A 25,169-nucleotide genomic window follows, 5' to 3' on the forward strand; every position below is an offset into this window, starting at 1 on the left:
TCAAGTTGCAGTGGGGGAGGTCTAGGTTGGATATTAGGAAACACTATTTCACTAGGAGGGTGGTGAAGCACTGGAATGGGTTACCTAGGGAGGTGGTGGAATCTCCTTCCTTAGAGGTTTTTAAGGTCAGGCTTGACAAAGCCGTGGCTGGGATGATTTAGTTGGGGATTGGTCCTGCTTTGAGCAGGGGGTTGGACTAGATACCTCCTGAGGTCCCTTCCAACCCTGATATTCTATGATTCTATGATTCTGTTTCTTCCATTGCAGTATAGCCAGTGCATTGTCTTATTCCAGCCGTTTCAGCTCCAGGGCTCTCTTGTGAACAACTCTTTGAGCCTCCCATTCTTTCTCCTTTAATTCCAGGGCTCTTTCATGTTCCTTCTTTTTCTCTTCAGTCTCCAGTCTGGCTAATTCCAATTTCTTTTGGACGTCACTTTCAGTCATTTTGCTAACCTTCCTGCCCTTACTATAGCCTAGCCCGAGAGCTAGAAAGAAAGAAAAAACTGTTTGTGTTTACCTCTCTGGCTTTGCAAGCTGAAGCCTTTGCGTGCCTGTTTCCCCTCAGGCAGCAAAGAAAAGAAAGGAAAAAAACCTTCTCTGGCTTTTCACGCTTCCTTTTGCATGCCTCCAGGCAAAAGAACAAAACCTCCAGCTGCAATCAGCCATAGGAAAAAAATGTCCTTTTAAACTGTGCTCTTGGTTAAAAAATGATCCCACCTCGCTGCCACCATGCCAAGGCTAAAATTCCCCACTCTGGCACTTCAAGTGCAGAAGGTGGGGGCCCTCATGAAAGACCCCCTAAGCTTATATTCTACTAGCTTAGGTTAAAACTCCTCCAAGTTACAGAGTCCTCTGCCTTGGACAGGTATCGCTGCCACCACCAAGTGATTTATGCAAAATATTCAGGGAAGGGTCACTTGGAATCCCTATCCCCCAAAATATCCACCCAAGTCCTTCATCCCCTTTCCTGGGGAGACTTGCGAATAAAAAAAAACAAGCAGTTGTCTTAGCAAAGTGAGCACAGACAAACCCTTTGTTTTAAGGAGTTTGGAATCAAAGGATTCTTTAAAAAAAGGTAAATTTTATTATAAGAACAAAATAGAGAACCACATCTGAAAAAATCACAATGGTAGTAGATTTTGCAGAGTGCTAGAATTTAACACACACAGAGAATTCCTCTCTGGGCTCAGCTTTGGTTATCAAAAGAAAAATATGGGGGGAAAAAGGTGAAAAAAAAATCCTATGCCAGCACAGAGAATACACAAGCCCAACAAACAAATAACCCAATCACATCTATCTAAACCTTTTTTACCCTACTCACATTTCTGTGGTTTCAGATGATTATTCCAGGTATGGATTTAGGAGATCTTGCACCTGCTGGCTTCCTTTCAGTTCCAAGAGAGAAGACACAGACCAAAACCAAAGACTGCTGAGAAAAGGAAACTGTTTCTCCCAATTTGAATGTATCTTTGATTTTCATTGGGTCTCGGCTCTCTGCCAACTCCAACCTTGTTTTTTTTTCTTCCAAGCATCTTCAGGGAAACAGTTAACCCTTTACAGGTTAAGCAATTCAGAACAACAGCTAAGAAGGTCTTTATAGCTAACTGAATGGGCTGGCATACATAAAGTTGCTACCTTTTCCCCTGTATTCATGACATCCTGTTTGCCTGCAAGCCTTCCTGTGTACATGTGGGCCAACCCAGGAAGGATGGAGAGTGGGGTCTTACAGTGACATGTGACCATGTCACCTGATACTGAAAACCATCTTGAAGCTGGTACTTTTCCAGAGGGGGGGTGGAATTCCAAACAAAGGTTTCCTGCCTTAGGGAAGTTCTATATAAAGAGGGGGAAGCAAACAATGAGAGTCTTGAGCTGGTTTAAGAGATGGCTTCCCCACCCCACAGAGATGCCTAAAAGCATCTGAAAAACAAAAGAACTGTAATGACAGGGGTAGGAGAGAACAGGCTGGACCCAGGTCAGAAAAGGCATCTGACCTGAGAAGGATTTTCCCTGAAGTAACAACTGGGGTGAGAAGTTAACATTTGTAACTGATTTCTGAGTGTAATTAAGCTTAGCCTTGTATGTTTTGTTTTATTTTCCTTTGTGACTTACTTTGTTCCAGACAACACCATCCTGGCCCCCATGGATGTGGAAGCTCTCTACACCAACATTCCACACGAGGATGAACTACAAGCTGTCAGGAACAGTATCCTTGATAATGTCACGGCAAACCTGGTGGCTGAGCTTTGTGACTTTGTCCTCACCCACCACCATTTCAGATTTGGGGACGATTTATACCTGCAAGTCAGCGGCACTGCTATGGGTACCCGCATGGCCCCACAGTATGCCAACATTTTTATGGCAGACTTAGAACAACCTTTCCTCATCTCTCATACTCAAGTGCCTCTCCTCTACTTGCACTACATTGACGACATCTTCATCATCTGAATCCACGGGAAGGAGGCCCTTGAAGAATTCCACCGGGACTTCAACAATTTCCACCCCACCATTAACCTCAGCCTGGACCAGTCCACACAAGAGATCCATTTCCTGGACTCTACAATAAATAAATAAATAATGGACACAAACTCCACCCTATACTCGAAATAAATGATGAACACAAACTCCATCCTATACTGGAAACCTACCGACCACTATACTTACCTACATGCCTCCAGCTTTCATCCAGACCACACCACACGATCCATCGTCTACAGCCAAGCCCTAAGATACAACCACATTTGCTCCAATCCCTCAGACAGGGACAGACACCTTCAGGATCTCTTTCAAGCATTCTTAAAACTACAATACCCACCTGCTGAAGTGAGGAAACAGATTGACAGAGCCAGAAGAGTACCCAGAAGTCACCTACTACAGGACAGGTCCAACAAAGAAAATAACAGAATGCCACTAGCCATCACCTAAAGCCCCCAACTAAAGTCTCTCCAGAACATCATCAAGGACCTATAACCTATCCTGAATGACGATCCCTCACTCTCACAAACCTTGGGAGACAGACTAATCCTCGCTTACAGACAGCCCCCCAACCTGAGGCAAATACTCACCAGCAACCACACACCACACAACAGAAACACCAACCCAGGAACCATCCCTTGCAACAAACCCTGTTACCAACTGTGTCCACATATCTACTCAAGTGACACGATCACAGGACCTAACCACATCAGCTACACCATAAGGGGCTCATTCACCTGCACATCCACTAATGTGGTATATACCATCATGTGCCAACAATGCCCCTCTGCCATGCACATTGGCCAAGCCGGATTTTCTCTACACAAAAGAATAAATGGACACAAATCATGGAAGGGAACATTCAAAAACCAGTGGAAGAGCATTTTAATCTCCCTGGACACTCAGTGACAAACTTGAAAGTTGCCATACTTAAAAAATACTTCAAAAACAGACTTGTCCGTGAAACTGCTGAGTTGGAATACATTTGCAAGTTTGATTGTATCACACTTGGCCTGAATAAAGACTGGGAATGGCTGGCTCACTACAAAAGATTTTCTCCCTCTTTTGGTATTCACAACTTCTCATCAACAGTTAATAATGGGCCACATCCCCCCTGATTGTATTGACCTCGTTAGCACTGGTCCTCTGCATAGTAATTCTTCACACCCATCTCTGTAAGTATATATTTATTCACCTGCCAAACTCCAGCTTGCACTTCTGCATCTGAAGAAGTGGGCTGAAGCCCATGAAAGCTTATGCTCTAATAAATTTGTTAGTCTTTAAGGTGCCACAAGACTCCTTGTTGTTTTTGTTCTGTCTATTACTACTTAAAACCATTTAAATCCTACTTTTTATACTTAATAAAATCACTTTTGTTTATTAATAAACATAGTGTAGTAATTGTTACCTGGGGAGGGTGGGGGCAAAGAGTTGTGCATATCTCTCTTTCAGTGATATAGAGGGCGAACAGGTATCATTTTACCCCGAATAAGCTTTATACAGAGTAAAACGGATTTACTTGGGGTTTGGATCCCATTGGGAGCTGGGTGTCTGAGTGCTGGAAACAGGTATCCTGCTGAGCTGTTTTCAGTTTAGATCGGCAGCTTTGGGGGCGTGGCCCAGACCCTGGGTTTGTGTTGCAGCAGGCTACCGTGTCTGGCTCAACAAGACAGAGTTCTGGAGGCCCAGGCTGGCAGGGAAAATGGGCTCAGAGATAATTTCAGCACATCAGGTGACAGTCTCAAAGGGGGCTCTGTGACCAAACCCGTCACAACCAGGTCTAGGTGATAAGCCTTAGTCCGGGTGCAGGACAGTGTGGCAGTGAAAGAGACTGGCCCAGCCTGCACTAGCAGTGAGGTTCCCCACTGAAATCACCGAGAGATGAAATCACCAAGATCCGGATTAAGTGACGGAACCTCATAAGAACAGCCATAGTGGGTCAGATCAAAGGTCCCAGTATCCTGTCTTCCGACAGTGACCAGTGCCAGGTGCCCCAGAGGGAATGAACAGAACAGGGAATCATCAAGTGATCCATTCTCTGTCGCCCATTCCCAGTTTCTAGCAAACAATAGGCTAGGGACACCATCCCTGCCCGTCCTGGCTAATAGCCATTGATGGACCTATCTTCCATGAATTTATCTAGTTCTTTTTTGAACCCTGTTATAATCTTGGCCTTCAACATCCTCTGGCAAGGAGTTCCACAGGTTGACTGTGCATTGTGTGAAGAAATACTTCCTTGTGTTTGTTTTAAACCTGCTGCCTATGCATTTCATTTGGTGACCCCTAGTTCTTGTGTTATGTAAAGGGGTAAATAACACTAACACTTCCTTATCTACTTTCTCCACACCAGTCATGATTTTACAGACCTCTATCATATCTCCCCTTAGACCTCTCTTTTCAAGCTGAACAGACCCAGTCTTATTAATCTCTCCTTATAACTTCAGAATGTGGCATCACAGCGGTTCCAGTAGAGAGGCAGGTGGTAGCAGAGAAGAAGAGGCAGAGGCAGCGGCAGCCAGTGGTGGTGGAGTGAATGAATGCACAGAAGCCAATGGCAGAGCGAACGACAGCGGCAGCAGGCAGCAATGGCAGAGTAAACAGTGGCTGCAGCGGCTCAGACATTGCCCGATGTTACCCTCACCCCAGGGTGGGAGGTTGTGATGGGCTTGCACCCTTTGGGGTGCCACCTGAAGTGCTAGGAAGCCACTGAGTCAGCCTATTCTGCCAGCCTGCCTCCCCTTTAGCTGGCCATACTGGGCTAGGCTCACAAGCCTCTACCAGCCAAGCACACAGGCAGGGGCACACCCAGCTGCACAGAGAGACAGAGACCTGCTCTGGAAAGATTCAGCCTTAAGGGCTTGACCCAGCACTCCAGTGCCCACTCCCTTTAAGGGGTAGAAACCGAAAAGTTTTATGAAATTTGTCCCCTCCCTCAATGTGGAGGGAGATATGCACAACTTCTTGCCCCCCATTAGAAATTACATAAACTGGGTTATATTATAAACAAGAAATAAGTTTATTAACTACAAAAGGAGGATTTTAAGTGGTTAAAGAGCTAGCAAATAGAACAAATAAATAAATTAATGGAGATATCCTATCTCCTAGAACTGGAAGGGACCTTGAAAGGTCATCAAGTCCAGCCCCCTGCCTTCACTAGCAAGACCAAATACTGATTTTGCCCCAGATCCCTAAGTGGCCCCCTCAAGGATTGAACTCACAACCCTGAGTTTAGCAGGCCAATGCTCAAACCACTGAGCTATCCCTCCCCTCAGCAGATTACTAAGCAAATAAAACAAAGTATGCAAACTAAGCTTGATTCACTAAAGAAATTGGTTACAACTAGTAATTGCTCACCCTAAATGTTGTTTTAGGTAGATTCCTTCACAGGCCAGATATGTTTCCAGCCTGGGTCAAGAAGTTCTCCCACCCCGCCACCAGTTCTTATTTCCAGATGTTTTTCAGTGTCTCTTTGGGTGGGGAGGCAGAGGAGAAATGAACTGAAAACTTTGATTGTTTTCCTCCCCCACCTTATATGGGCTTTACATAAGGCAGGAATCCTTTGTTGGATTCCCGCACCTCCCAGTGGAAAAGTTCAGCAGTCCAAAATGGAGTTTAATATCAGGTGACCAGGTCACCTGACTCTGTAGTATCATAGTGGCCATGAGTCAGTGACAGTATGGAGCGACTGTAGGAAGGACAAGCCTTTTCACAATCCATGGTCCTCAGTGATGGGCCACCAGCCCAGTCTGGCTTTTCCATTGTTGTACCTGAAATGTTAGCAGTGGGTGTCACCCAAAGTAGCATAGGTGAAATACAGATACATAGTCAATATTCGTAACTTCAGATACAAAAATGATACATGCGTACAAATTGGATAATGATATTCAGTAAATCACAACCTTTCCAATGATACTTTATATCGGTTATCTTGCATAAAGCATACCTTAGTTATGCCATTTTCATATCCCAGTAATATGTCCATGAAGGATATGAGGGTGTCACAGAGGTGAACTCATGTGAACGCACCTCTGAACTCTGGGTCTTCGGTGACTAAGGGCAGCAGCTGTAAATGGGGTGTTGTGGAAGGAGAGGGGAGTGGGGTACTAAAGGAACATTTTTTTATCAGACTTTCACACCACAAGGGGAGAAATGGAGGCAAAGGTCACTGTCCAGTGTGCTCCGGGGTGGGAGTTTGCTCCTGGTCACATGCTATTGAATCATGGTTTTGGTGTTTTCCAAAATTAATACTGGTTTCTTTCCCCCTTTTTATTAAGTTTTATTTGTTGTACACAGACTCAGTGCTTGTGAGTGGGGAAGTATTGCCTCTCAGAGGCATCCAGGGATGATGTTCAATTTTCTCAGATGACTGCCTGGGACTCAAGTCGGTTCTGTGTTGCCTTGTTAAGAGGAACCTCTAGATATTGAACCCGGGCCTTGTTGCTGCCGACTCCACCTGGCAGAAGGGGTCACACTTCATGTAGAAAATGTCAAGTAAATGAGACATGGAATCTGAGAGTGTGCACAGAACTGTGCCTTGAAAGAGCTACGGATTATTCTTCAGCGAGGGCTCAATAACTAAGGGCCTGTAAGCAGCAACTACCAAGCAGCCCTACATTAGTCACTGCACATTATGTGTTAGATTGTCACTGGCACATCGCAATAGCCTGGGTGGGGATGGACTGGGGATGGCCATTATCTTTGAAAACTCATGGCGATCGGGGGAGCTCCCGGCTGACTGGAAAAAGGCTAATGTAGTGCCCATCTTTAAAAAAGGGAAGAAGGAGGATCCGGGGAACTACAGGCCAGTCAGCCGCACCTCAGTCCCTGGAAAAATCATGGAGCAGGTCCTCAAGGAATCAATTCTGAAGCACTTAGAGGAGAGGAAAGTGATCAGGAACAGTCAGCATGGATTCACCAAGGGCAAGTCATGCCTGACTAACCTAATTGCCTTCTATGATGAGATAACTGGCTCTGTGGATGAGGGGAAAGCAGTTGACATGTTATTCCTTGACTTTAGCAAAGCTTTTGATACAGTCTCCCACAGTATTCTTGCCAGCAAGTTAAAGAAGTATGGGCTGGATGAATGGACTATAAGGTGGATAGAAAGCTGGCTAGATCGTCGGGCTCAATGGGTAGTGATCAACGGCTCCATGTTTAGTTGGCAGCCGGTTTCAAGTGGAGTGCCCCAGGGGTCGGTCCTGGGGCTGGTTTTGTTCAATATCTTCATTAATGATCTGGAGGATGGCGTGGACTGCACTCTCAGCAAGTTTGCAGATGACACTAAACTGGGAGGAGTGGTAGATATGCTGGAGGGTAGGGATAGGATACAGAGGGACCTAGACAAATTAGAGGTTTGGGCCAAAAGAAACCTGATGAGGTTCAACAAGGACAAGTGCAGAGTCCTGCACTGAGGACGGAAGAATCCCATTCACTGTTACAGACTAGGAACCGAGTGGCTAGGCAGCAGTTCTGCAGAAAAGAACCTAGGGATTACGATGGATGAGAAGCTGGATATGAGTCAACAGTGTGCCCTTGTTTCCAAGAAGGCTAACGGTATTTTGGGCTGTATAAGTAGGGGCATTGCCAGCAGATCGAGGGACGTGATCATTCCCCTCTATTCGACATTGGTGAGGCCTCATCTGGAGTACTGTGTCCAGTTTTGGGCCCCACACTACAAGAAGGATGTGGAAAAATTGGAAAGAGTCCAGTGGAGGGCAACAAAACTGATTAGGGGTCTGGAGCACATGACTTATGAGGAGAGGCTGAGGGAACTGGGATTGTTTAGTCTGCAGAAGAGAAGAATGAGGGGGGATTTGATAGCTGCTTTCAACTACCTGAAAGGGGGGTTCCAAAGAGGTTGGATCTAGACTGTTCTCAGTGGTACCAGATGACAGAACAAGGAGTAATGGTCTCAAGTTGCAGAGTGGGAGGTTTAGATTGGATATTAGGAAAAACTTTTTCACTAGGAGGGTGGTGAAGCACTGGAATGTGTTACCTAGGGAGGTGGTGGAATCTCCTTCCTTAGAGGTTTTTAAGGTCAGGCTTGACAAAGCCCTGGCTGGGATGATTTAGTTGGGATTAGGTCCTGCTTTGAGCAGGGGGTTGGACTAGATGACCTCCTGAGGTCCCTTCCAACCCTGATATTCTATGATTCTATGATTCTATGAATGAAAGATGCAAGGAACATTCAGCCTTGCCTACCCTGGAGATTTTATCACAAATCTCCAGATCATGAACTGACGGGATTACATGGGAACCTCAGCTTTAATGTTTTTAAAAATTTAAGTTTGTACCCTGATGGTTGCAGACAGAGCTGGCTGAGAATCTTCTGTCAAGATGACTTTTCAACAGAAAACAATGTTTTGGCAAAATCAAAATTTGCTGTGTAAAATTTTGATTTTTGCAGATTTTTTTTCTTTTCCCATTGGGAAAACTGAACCAAAACATTTTGTTTTAAGACTTTTCAACTTTAAACTGCATCTGCCTGTAGTGGTTAGTGGTGTGTTAACAATATACACACAAAGATGTTAAACTTATGTTTTTATCTACTTCTTAGCATTCAAAGCACACGATAAGCCAAAAGTAGAGAGAGAAAGCAGGCTGTTCCCATAGGCAGCGAGGCACAATTCACTTCACCTTGCTTTAAACTAGCTGTTGCAACTTGCATGCTTTGCTAAGGAGCCCCCTCCTAGCCTGCAAGCAGAACCAGGGAACCTGTCCCCCTCCCTTCCCCCTTCCCCTCCCCGTTCTTAAAGTGACAGCTTGCAATTCCAAAAGTCCTCAGTACATCACAGTCACATGCATAAACAGGGGAATCTCAAGTAGGAGTAGAGTGGTTATTTTACCTCCATATGTGGCACTGTATTCCAACAGCGGTTGTGCCAGTGTCCAGGTCTGGTGCGCACAATTCAAGAAGGATGTTGATAAATTGGAGAGCATTCAAAAGAAGAGCCATGAGAGTGATTAAAGGATTAGAAAATGTGCCTTATAATGACAGACTCAAGGAGTTCAATCTATTTAGTCACCTAGGAGAAGCTTAAGGGGTAACTTGCTCACAGTCTGTAAGTACTTACATGGTAACAAATATCTGATAATGGGCTCTTCAATCTGGCAGAGAGAGGTAGAACACCATCCAATAGCTGGAAGTTGAAGCTAGACAAATTCAGACTGGAAATAAGACGTACATTTTTAACAGCGAGGGTAATTAACCAGTGGCTGTGGTGTTTGACCATGAGCAAACACCCACCCCAGAATATGTTGGGCAGTGTCCTTTGCCTCCATTTCTCACCTTGCAGTGTGAAAGTCTGACAAACAAATGTTCCTTTAGCACCCACACACAGCTGCTGTCCTTCGTCAGCGAAGACCCAGAGTTCAGAGGTGTGTTCGTGTGAGTTCACACCCCCCACCCCTGGGTGTCGTCAGTAATGCCTCAGGTGCTGCTGCCACCACCACATCTGGCTCACAGTTCCCACCATTCACACTGCACCGCTTCCCGCACTGCGCTGTTATTCATTCCGTCACTGTACGCTGCTGCCCCACCATTTTCTCTACTGTCACTTTAATCAGGGCAGTCTAAGCAGAGTTCTGCTGCCCTTTACTCATACAATCAGGATAACAACATTTAATCACCGCTGCACTCAATACTAAAGTGAATTGTAACCCGACACCAGCCAAAATTGATCACTTTGGCAAAGCAGTTCCTTCTGCTGAATTCCTAGGCAGAGCAGGCGTGTCTATGCAAACATGGTGTGTTCCTGAAGACTTTTCCCACAGCTTACTGCTAGATGTCAGTGGGGAGCTCATTCTGACCCCACTGACATGTGTATATGGGAATTCCAGATGGCAGCACTTCAAGGGGAGGCTTCCATTTGCATGTGGAGGGGACAAGCACCTATAAAGGTAAACAGGACATTTGCGGGGAGATAAGCCAGTCTGCCCCTGAAACAGCCATGAGGTTCTAAAATGAGACAGGTCTGGATAGGTGACCCAGTGCTGAAATAACCATAGACACTTACGTGTTCCCTGAGTCATCCAGTCACTGCAGGAGCCCAACTCTGTCTTGGTTTTATTTGTTATCTCCAGACCCAGTTTGAATGAAGTCACACTGACATTATGCACCCACGATATTTCAGACTATTCCTATAGATGAATGTTACCTGATCCAGTTGGTCCAGGCACTAAATAGTGATTATCTGTGGGCTCTGTCTCCCCAAAGTACCCTGGGGATCAGATTCATTGAGATAGATCCCATTTGTGTCTAATGGAGACTGCTTGCTAAAGCTTATTTGTCTAATGGGAAGGCAAGTTTAGGGGGAGACTATTTAGATTTATTTACATTTTCTCTTACCTTTATTGTTGAAATGGAAATCTCCTCACTTGGAGCACTCAGATTCTCATCCTCACACACAGCCGACACTCGGAATCTGTAGGGTGTCTGAGGCCTTAGTTCATCAATGTTACAGAATTCTGTTTTCTCTCCTGTTCTTTGTTCTATCCATTCGTCTTTCCCTTCATGACTCATATCTCTGGATTCCTCTTTATATTTCACTTCATACTCCCTTATAATGACTCCTTCTCCAACCACAGTTGGACACTCCCAGGTGAGCGCGATGGCTGATGAATCTACAGCAGTTATTACAGGCTTCCCAGGAGGGCTGGTAGGGAGAGTGTTCACAGGATCACTCACGTCGCTGCTCTCGCTGAGCCCTGGTTTGCTCACTGCAGCGTATCGGAACTGGTACTCGGTGTTTGCACGTAGCCCTGTTACTGTGAATGTCTCTTGTGTGTTATTTACAGTCACAGCCGTCCAGTTCTCCTGCCCTACAGTTCTGTACTCTGCCCGATAGCCGGATATCGCAGCCCTGCCATAGGCTGCTGGGTTAAACGTGAGCTGCACACGGTCATGTCTGATTCCATCAATCAGGGGAGGAAGAGGCTTTGATGGAGGCTCAAAGCTGGTGCTGATCAGCTCTCTGTTTTCATACAGGTAAATTGAAGCTCCTGGATTGTCCTTGTCTGGAACAGAGGCCACAATGAACCGAATCTTCCCATGAGATTTATTGACACGAGCAAAGTCAGAGAAGGATTTTACAGCTTGTCGTGCTTCTTTTCTTACCTCTTCATCCTCAAACCACAGTTTGGATTTTGGTGTCTCACAGGCAGAACTGGCTAATGCTGGATCATGAGTTTTCTTCATAAATTGTCTCCTCAACGATAGGTTTAATTCTGATAAATAGGATTCCTCATTATGCAATGAAGTGAGTGCAAGAGAGACAACAAACTCATGCCTGGAGCTGAGAACTATTCGTTGTAGCTCACTCCTGGAGGATACGACTTCCACCTTCTCTAGCTCAGCCAGGTAGGAATTGACAAAATTCATTTCCTCCTCTTTCTTCTCCAGAAATTCATTGAGTCGGTGGGTACCAAATGGCGATTGCTCCTTGTTGGTTAAAATCTCCACCAGGGCCCCTTCCTCTGCTCCGCCTCCACGGATAGAGGGCAGGGTTCTAGCTAGCTCTTTTTGGAAGGTCTGTCTGTGCTGTTTACACAGATCTCTGAATTGCTGGATTTTCCTCTGGATCTCGGGGAAGGTTGTAGCCGTTCTGTCCTTCACCATGTCGTTGCACCGGACGTCGCACTCAGTCAGGTGCTCCATGGCACTTTGAGCATCATAAACCAGCACCGCGCTGATCTCACGCACTAGCTGGGCAGCTCTGGAGTCCAGCTTGCTCAGTGGGTACAGCCAGACTCGCACCGGTACAGCGTTTTCACCAGAGACGCCAAGCCGCTTCGGGAGAGTGGAGTAAACTCCCATGGCATCTTGGTAAGTAACCGGATTGTTCTCCAGAGCAAAATCGCCATAAAATGTGCAACTGAAATTTTCAATTTTTTCTTCTTCTTCATGACCCTTTTCCCCAGACATCTCTGCTCCGCCAGAAACCTTTGGGATCTTTTCCACCATCAGTTTCATTTCCCCCTCTATCTCTTGCATACTCTCTGATGAAGAAACTTCCCGATCAAACACAAAGAAAGCCTGAGCCCCATACAGCACAGCTGTGACCACATGGGTGGCCGTGCCTTGGTCAAACACAGCAGGATAAGAGATGTTCTCAGTCCCCAACTGGCTCATAGTCAGGTGCTCAAACTTGTTTGTCACTGAGTAGTGGAGAGCAACTCGAGCGTGATTTTTTGATTTCTTTGTATCATTTAAAAATGCTGCAGATCCACCTACTTCCACCATCCCCCCCAGGAGACTGGCCTTCAGGGATCCAGACAGACTAAGAGCTGAGGCCTTATCTTCAATAGTGTCAGACGCAATGATCTGGAATTCAGTCTTGTGCTTTGGCATTGTCTCCACATCTCTCTTAAGGGTCTCAATGCCCCATAAAGTGATACCTGGAAAATTCCACACAAGCACATAGTCAGTGATCACGGGAGAGGATAAGAAATTGTTGCAATTTCATTTAATAAAGTTGCCTCCTATTAAAGAGACACCATGAGCAAAAGAACATTAGCACTGAGGGCTCAAATCAATGTGCCCTGTCATCTGACCCTTCACTTGAGTCTCCATCTATCTATCTTGCTCTCTGTCTAGTAATGTGCTAGCTTCACTGTTACCTCATTCTCTCCTCCTCCGTTTGTCTCACTTCATCACAATCTAGATTTTAAGCTCTTTGGAGCAGGAGCTGCCATTTTATACTGTGTATACAGACAGTGACTAGTAATGAGGCCATGATCCTGGATTGGTGCCCATGGGGGCTTAATTATTACTGCCACACAAACAGTAATAATTAAGGCCCTGATCACCATGGTCTCCATGTGCAAGTATAATATCATATCAGGATTAGCAAGAGATTTGCAATGCCAGGTACACTGCCCCACCAGTTTACAGAATAATAAGAACATAAGAACGGCCGTATTGGTCAGGCCAAAGGTCCATCTAGCCCAGTATCCTGTCTTCCGACAGTGGCCAATGCCAGGCGCCCCAGAGGGAAAGAACAGAACAGGTAATCACCAAGTGATCCATCCCCTGTCGCTCATTCCCAGCTTCTGGCAAACAGAGGCTAGGGACACCATCCCTGCCCACCCTGGATAATAGCCATTGATGGACCTATCCTCCATGAACTTATCTAGTTCTTTTTTGAACTCTGTGATAGTCTTGGCCTTCACAACATCCTCTGGCAAGGAGTTCCACTGGTTGACTGTGTGTTGTGTGGAAAAAAAATACTTCCTTTTGTTTGTCTTAAGCCTGATGCTTATTAATTTAATTTGGTGAACCCTAGTTCTTGTGTTATGAGAAGGTGAAAATAATATTTCCTTATTTACTTTCTCCACACCAGTCATGATTTTATAGACATCAATCATATCCCTCCCTTAGTCGTCTCTTTTCCAAGCTGAAAAGTCCCAGTCTTATTAATCTCTCCTCATATGAAAGCCATTCCATACCCCTAATCATTTTTGTTGCCCTTTTCTGAACCTTTTTCAAGTCCAATATATCTTTTTTTGAGGTGGGGCGACCACATCTGCACACAGTATTCAAGATGTGGGGATACCATGGATTTATATAGAGACAATATGATATTTTCTGTCTTATTATCTATCCCTTTCGTAATGATTCCCAACGTTCTGTTCGCTTTTTTGACTGCCGCTGTACATTGAGTGGATATTTTCAGAGAATTATTCTTAATGACTCCAAGATCTCTTTCTTGAGTGGTAACAGCTAATTTAGACCCCATCATTTTATATGTATAGTTGAGATTTTGTTTTCCAATGTGCATTATCAGGGATGGTCTAGACAGTATTTGGTCCCCATGCAGGCAGGGGACTGGACTCGATGACCTCTCGAGGTCCCTTCCAGTCCTAGAATCTACGAATCTATGAATTACTTTGCATTTACCAATATTGAATTTCATCTGCCATTTTGTTGCCCACTCACCTAGTTTTGTGAGATCCCTTTGTAGCTCTTCACAGTCTGATTTGGACTTAACTATCTTGAGTAGTTTTGTATCAACTGCAAATTTTCCCACCACTATTTACCTCTCTCCATTCTGAAAACTGACCATTTATTCCTACCCTTTGTTTCCTATCTTTTTACAAGTTACTGATCCACGAGACGACCTTCCCTCTTATCTCATGACAGCTTACCTTGCTTAAGAGCCTTTGGTGAGGGACCTTGTCCCAGGCTTTCTGAAAATCTAAGTACACTATATCCACTGGATCCCCCTTGTCCACATGCTTGTTGACCCGCTCAAAGAATTCTAGTAGATTGGTGAGGCATGATTTCCCTTTATAAAAACCTTGTTGACTCTTCCCCACCAAATCATGTTCATCTATGTGGCTCATAATTCTGTTCTTTACTATAGTTTCGACCAGTTTGCCCGGTACTGAAGTCAGGCTTAGAGGCCTGTAATTGCCAGGGTCACCTCTGGAGCCCTTTTTAGAAAATTGGTGTCACATTAGCTATTGTCTAGTCATCTGGTACAGAAGCTGATTTAAATGATAGATTCAATACCACCGCTAGTAGATCTGCAATTTCACATTTGAGTTCCTTCAGAACTCTTGAGTGAATACCAGCTGGTCCTGGTGACTTATTACTGTTTAGTTTATCAATTTGTTCCAAAGCCTCCTCTAATGTCACCTCAACCAGGAACAGATCCTCAGATTTGTCACCTAAAAAGAATGGCTCAGGTTTGGGAATCTCCCTCACATCCTAAGTTGTGAAGACCGATGCAAAGAATTCATTTAGTTACTCCGCAATGGCCTTATCGTCCTTAAGTGCTCCTTTAGCATCTCAATCATCCAGTGGCCCCACTGGTTGTTTAGCAGGCTTCCTGCTTCTGATGTACATAAAGAAAAAAAGTTGCTGTTACTTTTTGAGGCTTTGGCTACCTGTTCTTCAAATTCTTTTTTGGCCTTCCTAATTATATTTTTACACTTCACTTGCCAGAGTTTATGCTCCTTTCTATTTTCCTCACTAGGATTTAACTTCCCTTTTTCAGGGCCAGTGCAAGGATATTTTGTGCCCTAGGTGAAACTTCCACAAGTTTCCTAGTGCCCTCCCTCCCCTTCCTCCTCCCCTCCCCCCAGAGCATCGCTTATTGTCAACTTTCAAAAATAAATACTGCATAATGTGGCATTGTTCATTAGAATTAATACATATTTGGCTTGAAAATTTATTAATTTCATTATTTAGTCTACATATTTAATGAAAATAAATGGCCTTGGGTCACCTCCACGTGGCTAGAGACCCTCCTGCCTCCCCCCCCGCCCACCATGGATCTGGAAATGACTGTTTTGGGGATCAGAGCACAGATATTGGGGGCTCGGGGGGGGCGGCGGCTCTGGGCTGGCAGGGGGGGCACTGGTGAGCAGTGATGTGCGGCACTGTAGAGGGAGGCAGCGGGGCCCGCGGTTCCACAGGACACCCGTAGAGGTACGTTCTAAGGGGAAGGTTCTGTGGGTGGAGAGGGGAGCGCTGCGGGGCGGGTTGCAGGGGGAAGGGTCTGGGGGGAGAAGGGAGCGCTGTCTGCAGGGCGGGTGGCCGAGTGCGGGCAGGCTGTGCAGGGGGTGTGGACGGTTCTTCGGGCCGGCCCGGCGTGTTGGGCCCCACGGTGTCCATGGTGACTGCAGCCCCCGACCAGCACTGGGTCTCAAGTTGCAGGGCCAGCCGGCATGTACGACCGGGCTCCGTGGGCGCTGACTCGGCCCGTGGGCGGCACCGAGGTGCACATGGGGCCCAGCTCCTACCAGCTGCAGCTCAGGAAACAGCAGAAAGCATGTAATGGTTTGGTTGGAGCGCCCAGATTCACCCCTGGGTTCTCCCTGCTCCCCGGGCTGCCCCGCTGGAACCGTGAGCAGAACCCACTCCCTGCACAGCATCCTCCGAGCCCCGCAAGGCAAACCCTGCCCTGTCCCTGCTGCAGCCCGCCGCTGTGCTGGGAGTCTAAAAAAAAAATGTGGGGCACCGCTTTTTGGCGCCCCCAAATCTTGGAGCCCAAGGCGGCCGCCTCGTTTGCCTAGTGGTTGCACCGGCCCTGCCCCTTTTTAAAGGATGCCTTTTTGCCTCTAATCGCTTCTTTTCTTTGTTGTTTAGCCACAGTGGCACTTTTTTGGTTCTCTTACTGTGTTTTTTAATTTGGGGTATACATTTAATTTGAGTCTCTATTATGGTGTCTTTAAAAAGTTTCCACATAGCTTGCTCACTTTTGGTGCTGTATTTTTTAATTTCTGTTTAACTAACCTCCTCATTTTTGTGTAGTTCCCCTGTGATAAATGAAAGGGGTGGGGGGTAGCTCCTTTTTATGGACCCAGACAGCCAGTTAGCTATAAATTCCCTCTTAGTAGCTGTTCTCTACTTGCTTTACTGTAAAGGGTTAAAAGAAGTGAGTGGGCACCTGGCCAGGAGAGCCAATGGGAAGGCTAGAACTTTTTTAAATTGGAACAAGACTCCTCTTTTGTCTGTCTGTGGTTGTTCTCCAGGAGCGAGGGGAAAGGGCAGAACTCTGCTGTAAGAAGCTTGGGGCCAGGTATGAAAAAAATCATCAAATCGTATCTAGAAACTACTCACTTGAAACCCTCAGATATGTACGTAGATCAGGAAATGTCTAGGAAGATACGATTAGGTTTATCCCTTTTCTTTCTTTATGGCTTGTGGACTCCTCTGTGCTAACCCCAGGTGCTTTTGTTTTGTTTGTAACCGTACCTTAAGAAAGATATTTTTGGTGCTTAATTCTTGCATTTGCTCTTTTAAAATCTAGCAATAGCCTGCGTTCCCAGATGTATTTTCTTTCTTTTGTTTTTAATAAAATTTACTTTTTTTAAGAACAGGATTGGATTTGTGTGTCCTAAGAGGTTTGTGCACATGTTGTTTAATTAGCTGGTGGCAACAGCTGATTTCCTTTGTTTTTTTCTCAGCTCTTCCCCGGGGTGGGGGCGGGGGGGGGGGGGGGGGTGAAAGGACTTGAGCGTATCCCACAGGAAGGAATTCCCAAGTGCGTCTTTCTGGGTTCTCAAAGGGGTTTTTGCACTTGGGTGGTGGCAGCATCTACCCATCCAAGGTCAGAGAAAAGCTGTAACCTTGGGAGTTTAATACAAGCCTGAAGTGGCCAGTATTAATTTTTAGAGTCCTTGCAGGCACCCACCTTATGCACTCGACATGCCAGAGTGGGGAATTAGCCTTGACATGGTGGTAGAGGTGGGATCATTTTGAACCAGAAGCACCGACCTCAGGATTTTAAAAGGACACGTTTTTCTTTTTGGCAGCCTGCAAAGCCAGGGAGGGTTTTTTTTCTCTCTTTTCTTTTCTTTGCTGCCTGAGGGGGAACAGGCACATAAAGGGATCAGCCTGCAAAGCCAGGGAGTCCAACAAGCAGTTATTTTTTTTCTTTTCTAGCTTCGTGGCAATGAAATAGCTAGGGTAGAATAGGGCAGCCTGTGCATGAGGTTGCAGTCGGGCTCCAAAACCCTAAAGCAACCAATCTTCCCGAAGCCAAACACCAGGGAGAAGACAAAGCCAGATCAAGCCCAGACATCCTGCTCCATGACAGAAATGCAGGGAGGGGATGGGGGACCGAAGACTTCCCAGGTGGTGAAAGGTCAGCCCTCCCACCAACCCAAGATCCCGTTGCCAGGATGCAGGGATGCCCTTAACTCAGTCCGAGTTCTAACTGCAGAAGACAGGAATTTCTTCCTAGAGATGAAGCACTTGGAAGCAGAGGAGAAATGCTTGGAGGTGGAAGCAAAGTGCTTAGAGCTGGAAAAGGCTAAGCTGGGTCAACCAGGTAGCCCTAACACTCCTTCTCCAGGTACCTCAGAGACAGTTGGTAGTTCTAACTAAGTATAAGGAAAAGCTCTTGAGCTTAGCCCACGATCACCCTAGTGGCCATGCTGGGGTGAACAGGACAAAGGATCCTTTGGGGAAGTCATTCCACTGGGAGGGAATGGGCAAGGACATTTCTACCTATGTTCGGTCTTTTGAGGTTTGCCAGAGGGTGGGAAAGCCCCAAGACCAGGTCAAGGCCCCTCTCCAGCCACTCCCCATAATTGCGGTTCCATTTCAGCGAGTAGCTGTGGATATTCTGGGTCCTTTCCCTAAGAAGACACCCAGAGGAAAGCAGTACATACTGACTTTCATGGATTTTGCCACCCGATGGTCGGAAGCAGTAGCTGTAAGCAACACCAGGGCTAAACACGTGAGCCAGGCATTTGCATACATTTTTGCCAGGGTAGGTTGGCCCTCAGACATCCTTATGGATTCGGGAACTAATTTTCGGGCAAGGACCATGAAACATCTTTGGGAAGCTCATGGGGTGAACCACTTGGTTGCCACCCCTGACCACCATCAAACAAATGGCCTAGTGGAGAAGTTTAATGGGATTTTGGGGGCCATGATACGTAAATTCATGAATGAGCACTCCAATGATTGGGACCTAGTGTTGCAGCAGTTGCTCTTTGCCTACAGGGCTGTACCACATCCCAGTTTGGGGTTTTCACCCTTTGAACTCATTTATGGCCACGAAGTTAAGGGGCCATTACAGTTGGTGAAGCAGCAATGGGAGGGGGTTACATCTCCTCCAGGAACTAACATTTTGGATTTTGTAACCAACCTGCAAAACACCCTCAAAGACTCTATAGTCCTTGCTCAAGAAAACCTACAGGATGCTCAACAAGAGCAAAAGGCCTGGTATGATAAACATGCCAGAGAGCGTTCCTTCAGAGTAGGTGACCAAGTCATGGTCCTGAAGGCGCTCCAGGCCAATAAGATGGAAGCATCGTGGGAAGGGCCATTTATGGTCCAAGAGTGCCTGGGAGCTGTTAACTATCTCATAGCATCCCCCACCTCAAACCTAAAGCCTAAAGTGTACCATGTTAATTTTCTAAAGACCTTTTATTTCCGAGAAATCAAAGTTCTCCAGTTTATAGCCCAGGAGAGAGACGACGCTGAGTGGCCTGAAGGAGTCCACTATGAAGGAAAAAGCAACGGTGACGTAGAAGAGGTGAGCCTTTCCATAATCCTTGGGCATAAGCAAGCGACAGGAAATCCAGGAGCTGTGCACCAGCTTCGTGCCAATGTTTTCAGCCACCCCAGGACGGACAGAATGGACATACCACTCCATTGACACAGGTGATGCTCGCCCAATTAGAGCCCAACCTTACCGGGTGGCTCCTCAAGCCAAAACCGCAATAGTAAGGGAGATCAAGGACATGTTACAGATGGGTGTAATCAGCCCCTCTGAGAGTGCATGAGCCTCTCCAGTGGTTCTGGTTCCCAAATCAGATGGGGAAATCCACTTTTGCGTGGACTACCTGTGATGTTATTGACACAAGCTGTGACCGTATAGATCATTGTTGCAACCAAGGTCATATAGTGGCACCAAGTCTTGTACAAAGGAGATCAAGTAAGGTTATGATTTGCTGGTTATGATTATGCTATCTGTATGCATGTATCTTTTTTGTATTTAAAGTTATAAGTATTGGCTCTATACTGTCTGTATTTCAAACTTGTGCTACGCTTCTGGGTGACAATTTGGCATCAGCACTGCCTACCCTGCTTGATGGACCATTAAGAACCATCAGCTATACAATTGACCCATTGAGAGAAGGCAGATACACCTTGTGACTCAGCAAGGCATGCAGGGACATGCCTATGGATAGAACTCTGAGGTTTTTCCATGCCATGTGCTGGATAGCTTGTCTTTGGAACAAAGGAAGCACAGGCCGCATGGCAAGAGACTATAAAAGGCAGCTGCATTTTCTCCATCTTGTTTTCAATCCTGCTTCTTACCTCTGGAGGAACTTTGCTACAAACAGAAGCTCTAAACAAAGGACTGAATGACCCATCCAAATCTGTGGATGTACTCCAGAGACTTGATTTAAACCTGCAGTTTATTCCATCACTGCTACAAGCCTGAACCAAGAACTTTGCCATTGCTGTATGTAATTGATTATTTTGACCAATTTTAGCTCTTATCTATATTTCTTTCTTTTTATGAATAAACATTTAGATTTTAGATTCTAAAGGATTGGCAACAGTGTGATTTGTGGGTAAAATCTGATTTGTATATTGACCTGGGTCTGGGGCTTGGTCCTTTGGGATCGAGAGAACCTTTTTTCTTTTACTGGGGTGTTGGTTTTCATAACCATTCATCCCCATAATGAGTGGTGCTGGTGGTGATACAAGGGAACTGGAGTATTTGAGGGAATTGCTTGTATGACTTCTGGTTAGTCAGTGGGGTGAGACCGAAGTCCTCTCTGTCTGGCTGGTTTGATGTGCCTTAATAGCAAAGAACCCCCACCTGGGGCTGTGACTGCCCTGCTCAAAGCAATTTGTCCTGAATTGATACTCTCAGTAGTGTCCCGCCAGAGGCCGCATCGTTACACTACGGTAAACTAAATGCTGTAACTCGCCCAGAGAACTATCCAATGTCATATACAGATGAGCTATTGGAGAAACTGGGACAGGCCCAGTTCACCTCCACCTTAGACTTAACTAAGGGGTACTGGCAAGTGCCGCTAGATGACCCAGCCAAGGAAAGGTCAGCCTTCATCACTCATGAGGTCAGCCTTCATCACCCCATCACTCAGAGCTCGGTACCCAGCCAGCAGCCGCTACTACACTTCACTCTGCCTTCAGAGCTGGGCAGCCATTGCTCTCCGCTCTGCCTTCAGCGTAGGTAGCGGTATATGTACTTGTAGGCAGGGGAGGCGGAAATGACCACAGACACAAAGAAGGAGGGGCTGATTAAATAAGTTTGAGAACCACTGAACTAGAGTAATGGGCCCAATCCTCCTCCTGTTGTGCTGTGCTTCCATTCTGTCAATGGAGCAGCAGTTCAGTTGCTCCGTAGTTGAGGCTCGATCTAGCGTCCCATCATAAATCTGAGTTTCAAGCCAGTTTCCCAGAAATAGCCAGGCCAACAGTGAACCAAGCCATCTCGTTGGTATCTCGTTCGCCTCATATCCTGTATTCACCTCCTGTTTTTTGTCTTATACTTGGATTGTGAGTTCTGAAGCACAGAATGTTTTGTTGTGTGTGTGCAGTGCTAGTGCAGTGGGGCTGGGCCCTCTAGGCTCTACTACAACCAGAACAATAATCATTAATAATAAAATGTTTGTTTTCAAGTTACCCAGTCCACTTTTGCCTGTTTCTTCCCCATGTTGTGTTTTGTCACATTCCTAGAATGTGAGCTCTCTAGGGCAGGGAGTCTCTATTCACTGCATGCTTGTAGAGCGTCTAACACAAATAAGTTCTGGTCCTTCCCTGGAGCCTCTAAGCCTAACTGCACTGCAGATATTAAATACATTTCCCATACAACATCTCATCCCAGGGCAATTTTTTTCTTGGAAGTTTGTTACCAAACAGAATTAGTTTCTGAAAATTTTACCTGAAGTTCTTTTATAAAAAATTTCCCCCAACTTCTTTAGTTCATCTTTGGCCTAAATTGGCTTGGCTAAGAAACTCCAAATTTGTTTTGTTGGTCTTGTTAAGGAGAAGTGCTTATTGGTTTGGAGGGGTTGGGGAGTTAGAAATAGAGAATAATAATATTATGATAATCTAAGATTAGAATAGTTTTATAATATAATAAGATCTAAACTAAACTAGGCAGGGAAGGGGTTGATGACGTAGGCACTTCTATCTATTTATTCTCACAACACCCCTGTAAGGTGGAGAAGTATCATTATTCTGTTTTTACAGATGGAGACCTGAGGCCCAGAAAGATTAAGTGACTAGCCCAAGGTCACACGTGTCTCCTGAGATCCTGAGCAGCTCCCTCCTGGACCATCTTTCCCCTCAGACTTAGTACCCATTACAGCCAGAATAGAGAGCACAGGAGGACTGCGGAACGGGTTACGGAAATGTTATTTTTCCCCACACCAGTGAGCAAGAACTGGGACCACTGGCCATCCTGCTTTGCTGCTTGAAGGCAGTTTCATGTTACCTAAGACGAAATGAACGGCTTGTTTGAACATTTCTCAAACTGCTCTTAGTGCTTCTCTCAAATTAACATGTAGGTTTTATCTAAGCAGTTGAACTTATTGCCTAGTAAGTTTCTGGGAAATGCTTTTTTCTAAGGACTCTTTAAACATTTCATTCATTTATCACTAAATGTCTTGGTTTTAGATCTAACCAGTCACTTCCCACTCTCACAACTGACGACATCGTAAAGAGGCAAAGAGTGAAGCAGGTGTTATGTTGAAAGGGTCCCGCAGGGTAGGTAAGTTGGCAAGAGGTCCATAAACTACAACAAACAAATACAAGTGTGTTTGGTGCAGCTCTAACCGTACCTGGTATTAGCGTGTCGCTGCGGCAGTCGTACAGCATCCCCAGACGCAGAGGGCGGCCCAGGGCCGGCATCTCAATTGTTGAAGCTCCAGAGTAAGCCATGGTGGTAGGTGAGAGATCAATCCAGTCCTAAAACACACCAGCAGCACAGTTACACAAACAATGTGATCTCTGATTCATGATTGCCCTATTTGGCTTTTGTCCCCTATGAGTTTCTGCTTGATACTGTTACGTGTTGGGTTCTACCTTGTTGTTATGAGTCAGGTGTAACCACCACTTTGTGTTCGGGGTAAATGTAAAAAAGCCACGTAATCGGTGGCTGAAACGACAGCAGTAGCACCCAAAACACAGGCACATGGAAAAGCTTGAGCAGAAGCTGAGCCACGTGGCCCAAGCTGAAACACAGACAGACAGAAGCAGCCCAAAGCCAAGCAGCCAGGAACAGAAGTGCTGGTAATGTGGTTGTAGGGAACCAGGGTGTGACGGTGCTGCCCGTGGGAGCCAGCTGAGGTCACTCAATCAGGGTGAACTGCAAACAAAACGGGGCAGACAAACCCCAAAAAGCTGGTGGATATTCCAGTACTAACCAAACCAGCACAGAACAGCTTCTGTATTACCTCACTGGTTACTCAGAAGTGCAAACAACGCAGTTCCCTTAAAGTGCCCAGCCTCAGGCCTCCATCCAGACACACGTCAGATATGGTGATGATTCCTGAAAATCTTCTCTCATCATATAGAAGAAAAGGTTCTTCCAACCCCAAAGGATCAGCCACATACCCAGGTCCAATTATAACTTAGATCTTACCCAAAATACACGCTTATAGCCAATTCTTATTGACATACAGACTTGAATTCAATTCTTGAGGTTCAGATACATATGAGAGATGAGCTTGTAGTTGCAAAAAGTCCTTTTAGAAATAGTCCAGGGGTTATAGTCCAATGTCCGTATTCAGGGTGACTCCAGTCAGTGACTGGGGATCTCAATCCTTGTGGCTTAAGGTTTCCCCCTCTTGAAACCCAAAGCAGATCTGAGATGAAGCAGGATCATGTCCCAGGGTTCTTATACATTTCCAGCAGCCTTTTGGCCTGAGAAAACAATAGGCTTAACTCTCCTTCTCCCCAACATCCTGGCAATTTATTTTATCCATTAAACAGTTCAGATACAGGTTACCACAACCTTCACAGAGACATAGAGACAATAATACTATTTCCCTCAAGTATCATCATAAATGTTAATATTCCTTCTTTGGTCTTTGAATTAAAGCTATAGCAATAGACAAGACTTCTTTGCTTACATCACAACACCTGAGCAAACATCTCCCCTTCTACCTCTAACAATGCAGACTTGCATTTCAAAGCTCTAGTCATTTACAGATCTTCCTAACCAGTCTCTGGTCAGGTCAGTCGATGAGTTAATTAACTCTTTCTGGCACTGTCATCTTTCAATGAGATATTATATCACACTCATAACGTCACACAGGGTGGCTGCCCTCCGAACCTGAGGGTAAAGGGCCACTCTCTCAGTCTGAGTGGGCGGGGCCAGGCCAAGCTCACTCCACCCCCGGAAGGGGAGGGGTGGGACAGGAAGTACAAAGGGCGGGGCCCTTAGCCCAGTCAAGGCAGCACCAGGGAGGGAGGCAGACGCTGGCTGCTGGCTGCTCCCTTCAGACCCTGCTGCCACGGCAGAGGAGGCCCTGGACCAGGGGAAACCTGATCTGGAGGAAGGACTGGGGCTACCAGGGCTGCCCGCTGCCAAGTACCTGGAGGATCTGGAGGAGCCTGAGGCAGAGGGGGAGCTGGAGCTGCCAGCAGCCGAGTACCCGGAGGAGCTGGAGGGACCGGAGGGACTCACTCGAGCGACTGAGTAGGAAGTAGCCCAGGGACAGAACTGCACAGTGCAGTGAGTCTATTCGGTCAGCGTGCTGCGGAAGGACCCCGCTGACCCAGTGCCGGGATCCTCGCCCCGCCACTGTCAGGGCCCTGGGCTGGAACGCAGTGGAGTTGGGTGGGCCTGTGTTCACCTACCCCGGCCAACCCGCCTCGGGGAGCAGAACCCCGACAGCGCTACAGGCTCTTGCCGGCACTCCCCTGCCTGAGGGGCACGCTAGAGGCTCTTGCCAGTGCCCTTCCCGCTGCTAATTCCCCAGTGGCAGAGGCGTGACCCAGGCCGGCCAGTGAGGCAGTAGCTCCCTACCACCCCTAGCGGCTCGGTGGGTCAACCGACAGAGGTCACAAGTGGTGGAGTATACGAGCAGTGACCCCTATCCCTGCCGGAAGGGGTTAGAGCGAGGAGGCCTCTGAAGCCCCCTAGGATGGAGAGGCTTATCAAGCTCCTGGCCGAGTCAGCAGCAGCAGCGGCAACAACTCATACAGCAGCTGGGCACCCACCAGCAGCAGTTACTTGAAACCTTAG

The 25,169-nt window shown here is 46.3% G+C and overlaps 1 protein-coding gene across 1 annotated transcript; it reads right to left on the reverse strand.

The window, feature by feature from the left end:
* Window positions 1–285: 285 nt before the first annotated feature.
* On the reverse strand, window positions 286–22,858 carry LOC112125508 (verrucotoxin subunit beta-like). Its single transcript, XM_024223912.1, has 3 exons — window positions 22,759–22,858; window positions 10,852–12,870; window positions 286–485 (listed from the first exon to the last, which is right to left on the reverse strand). The coding sequence occupies exons 1-3, from the start codon at window positions 22,856–22,858 to the stop codon at window positions 286–288; spliced, it is 2,319 nt and encodes a 772-aa protein (XP_024079680.1).
* Between the last annotated feature and the right edge of the window lie 2,311 nt (window positions 22,859–25,169).

The sequence above is a fragment of the Terrapene carolina genome, unplaced genomic scaffold (assembly GCF_002925995.2).
Source record: "Terrapene carolina triunguis isolate 2854851 unplaced genomic scaffold, T_m_triunguis-2.0 Scaffold246, whole genome shotgun sequence".
Classification (NCBI taxonomy): Eukaryota; Metazoa; Chordata; order Testudines; family Emydidae; genus Terrapene; species Terrapene triunguis.

Coding starts and splice junctions, on each gene's coding strand:
- LOC112125508 (XM_024223912.1), bottom strand. CDS start 22,858: ATGGCTTACTCTGGAGCTTCAACAATTGAGATGCCGGCCCTGGGCCGC. Junction 12,871..22,758: donor CAGCGACACGCTAATACCAG/GTACGGTTAGAG, acceptor GGAATTTTCCAG/GTATCACTTTATGGGGCATT. Junction 486..10,851: donor TGAGAATCTGAGTGCTCCAA/GTGAGGAGATTT, acceptor CTTTCTTTCTAG/CTCTCGGGCTAGGCTATAGT.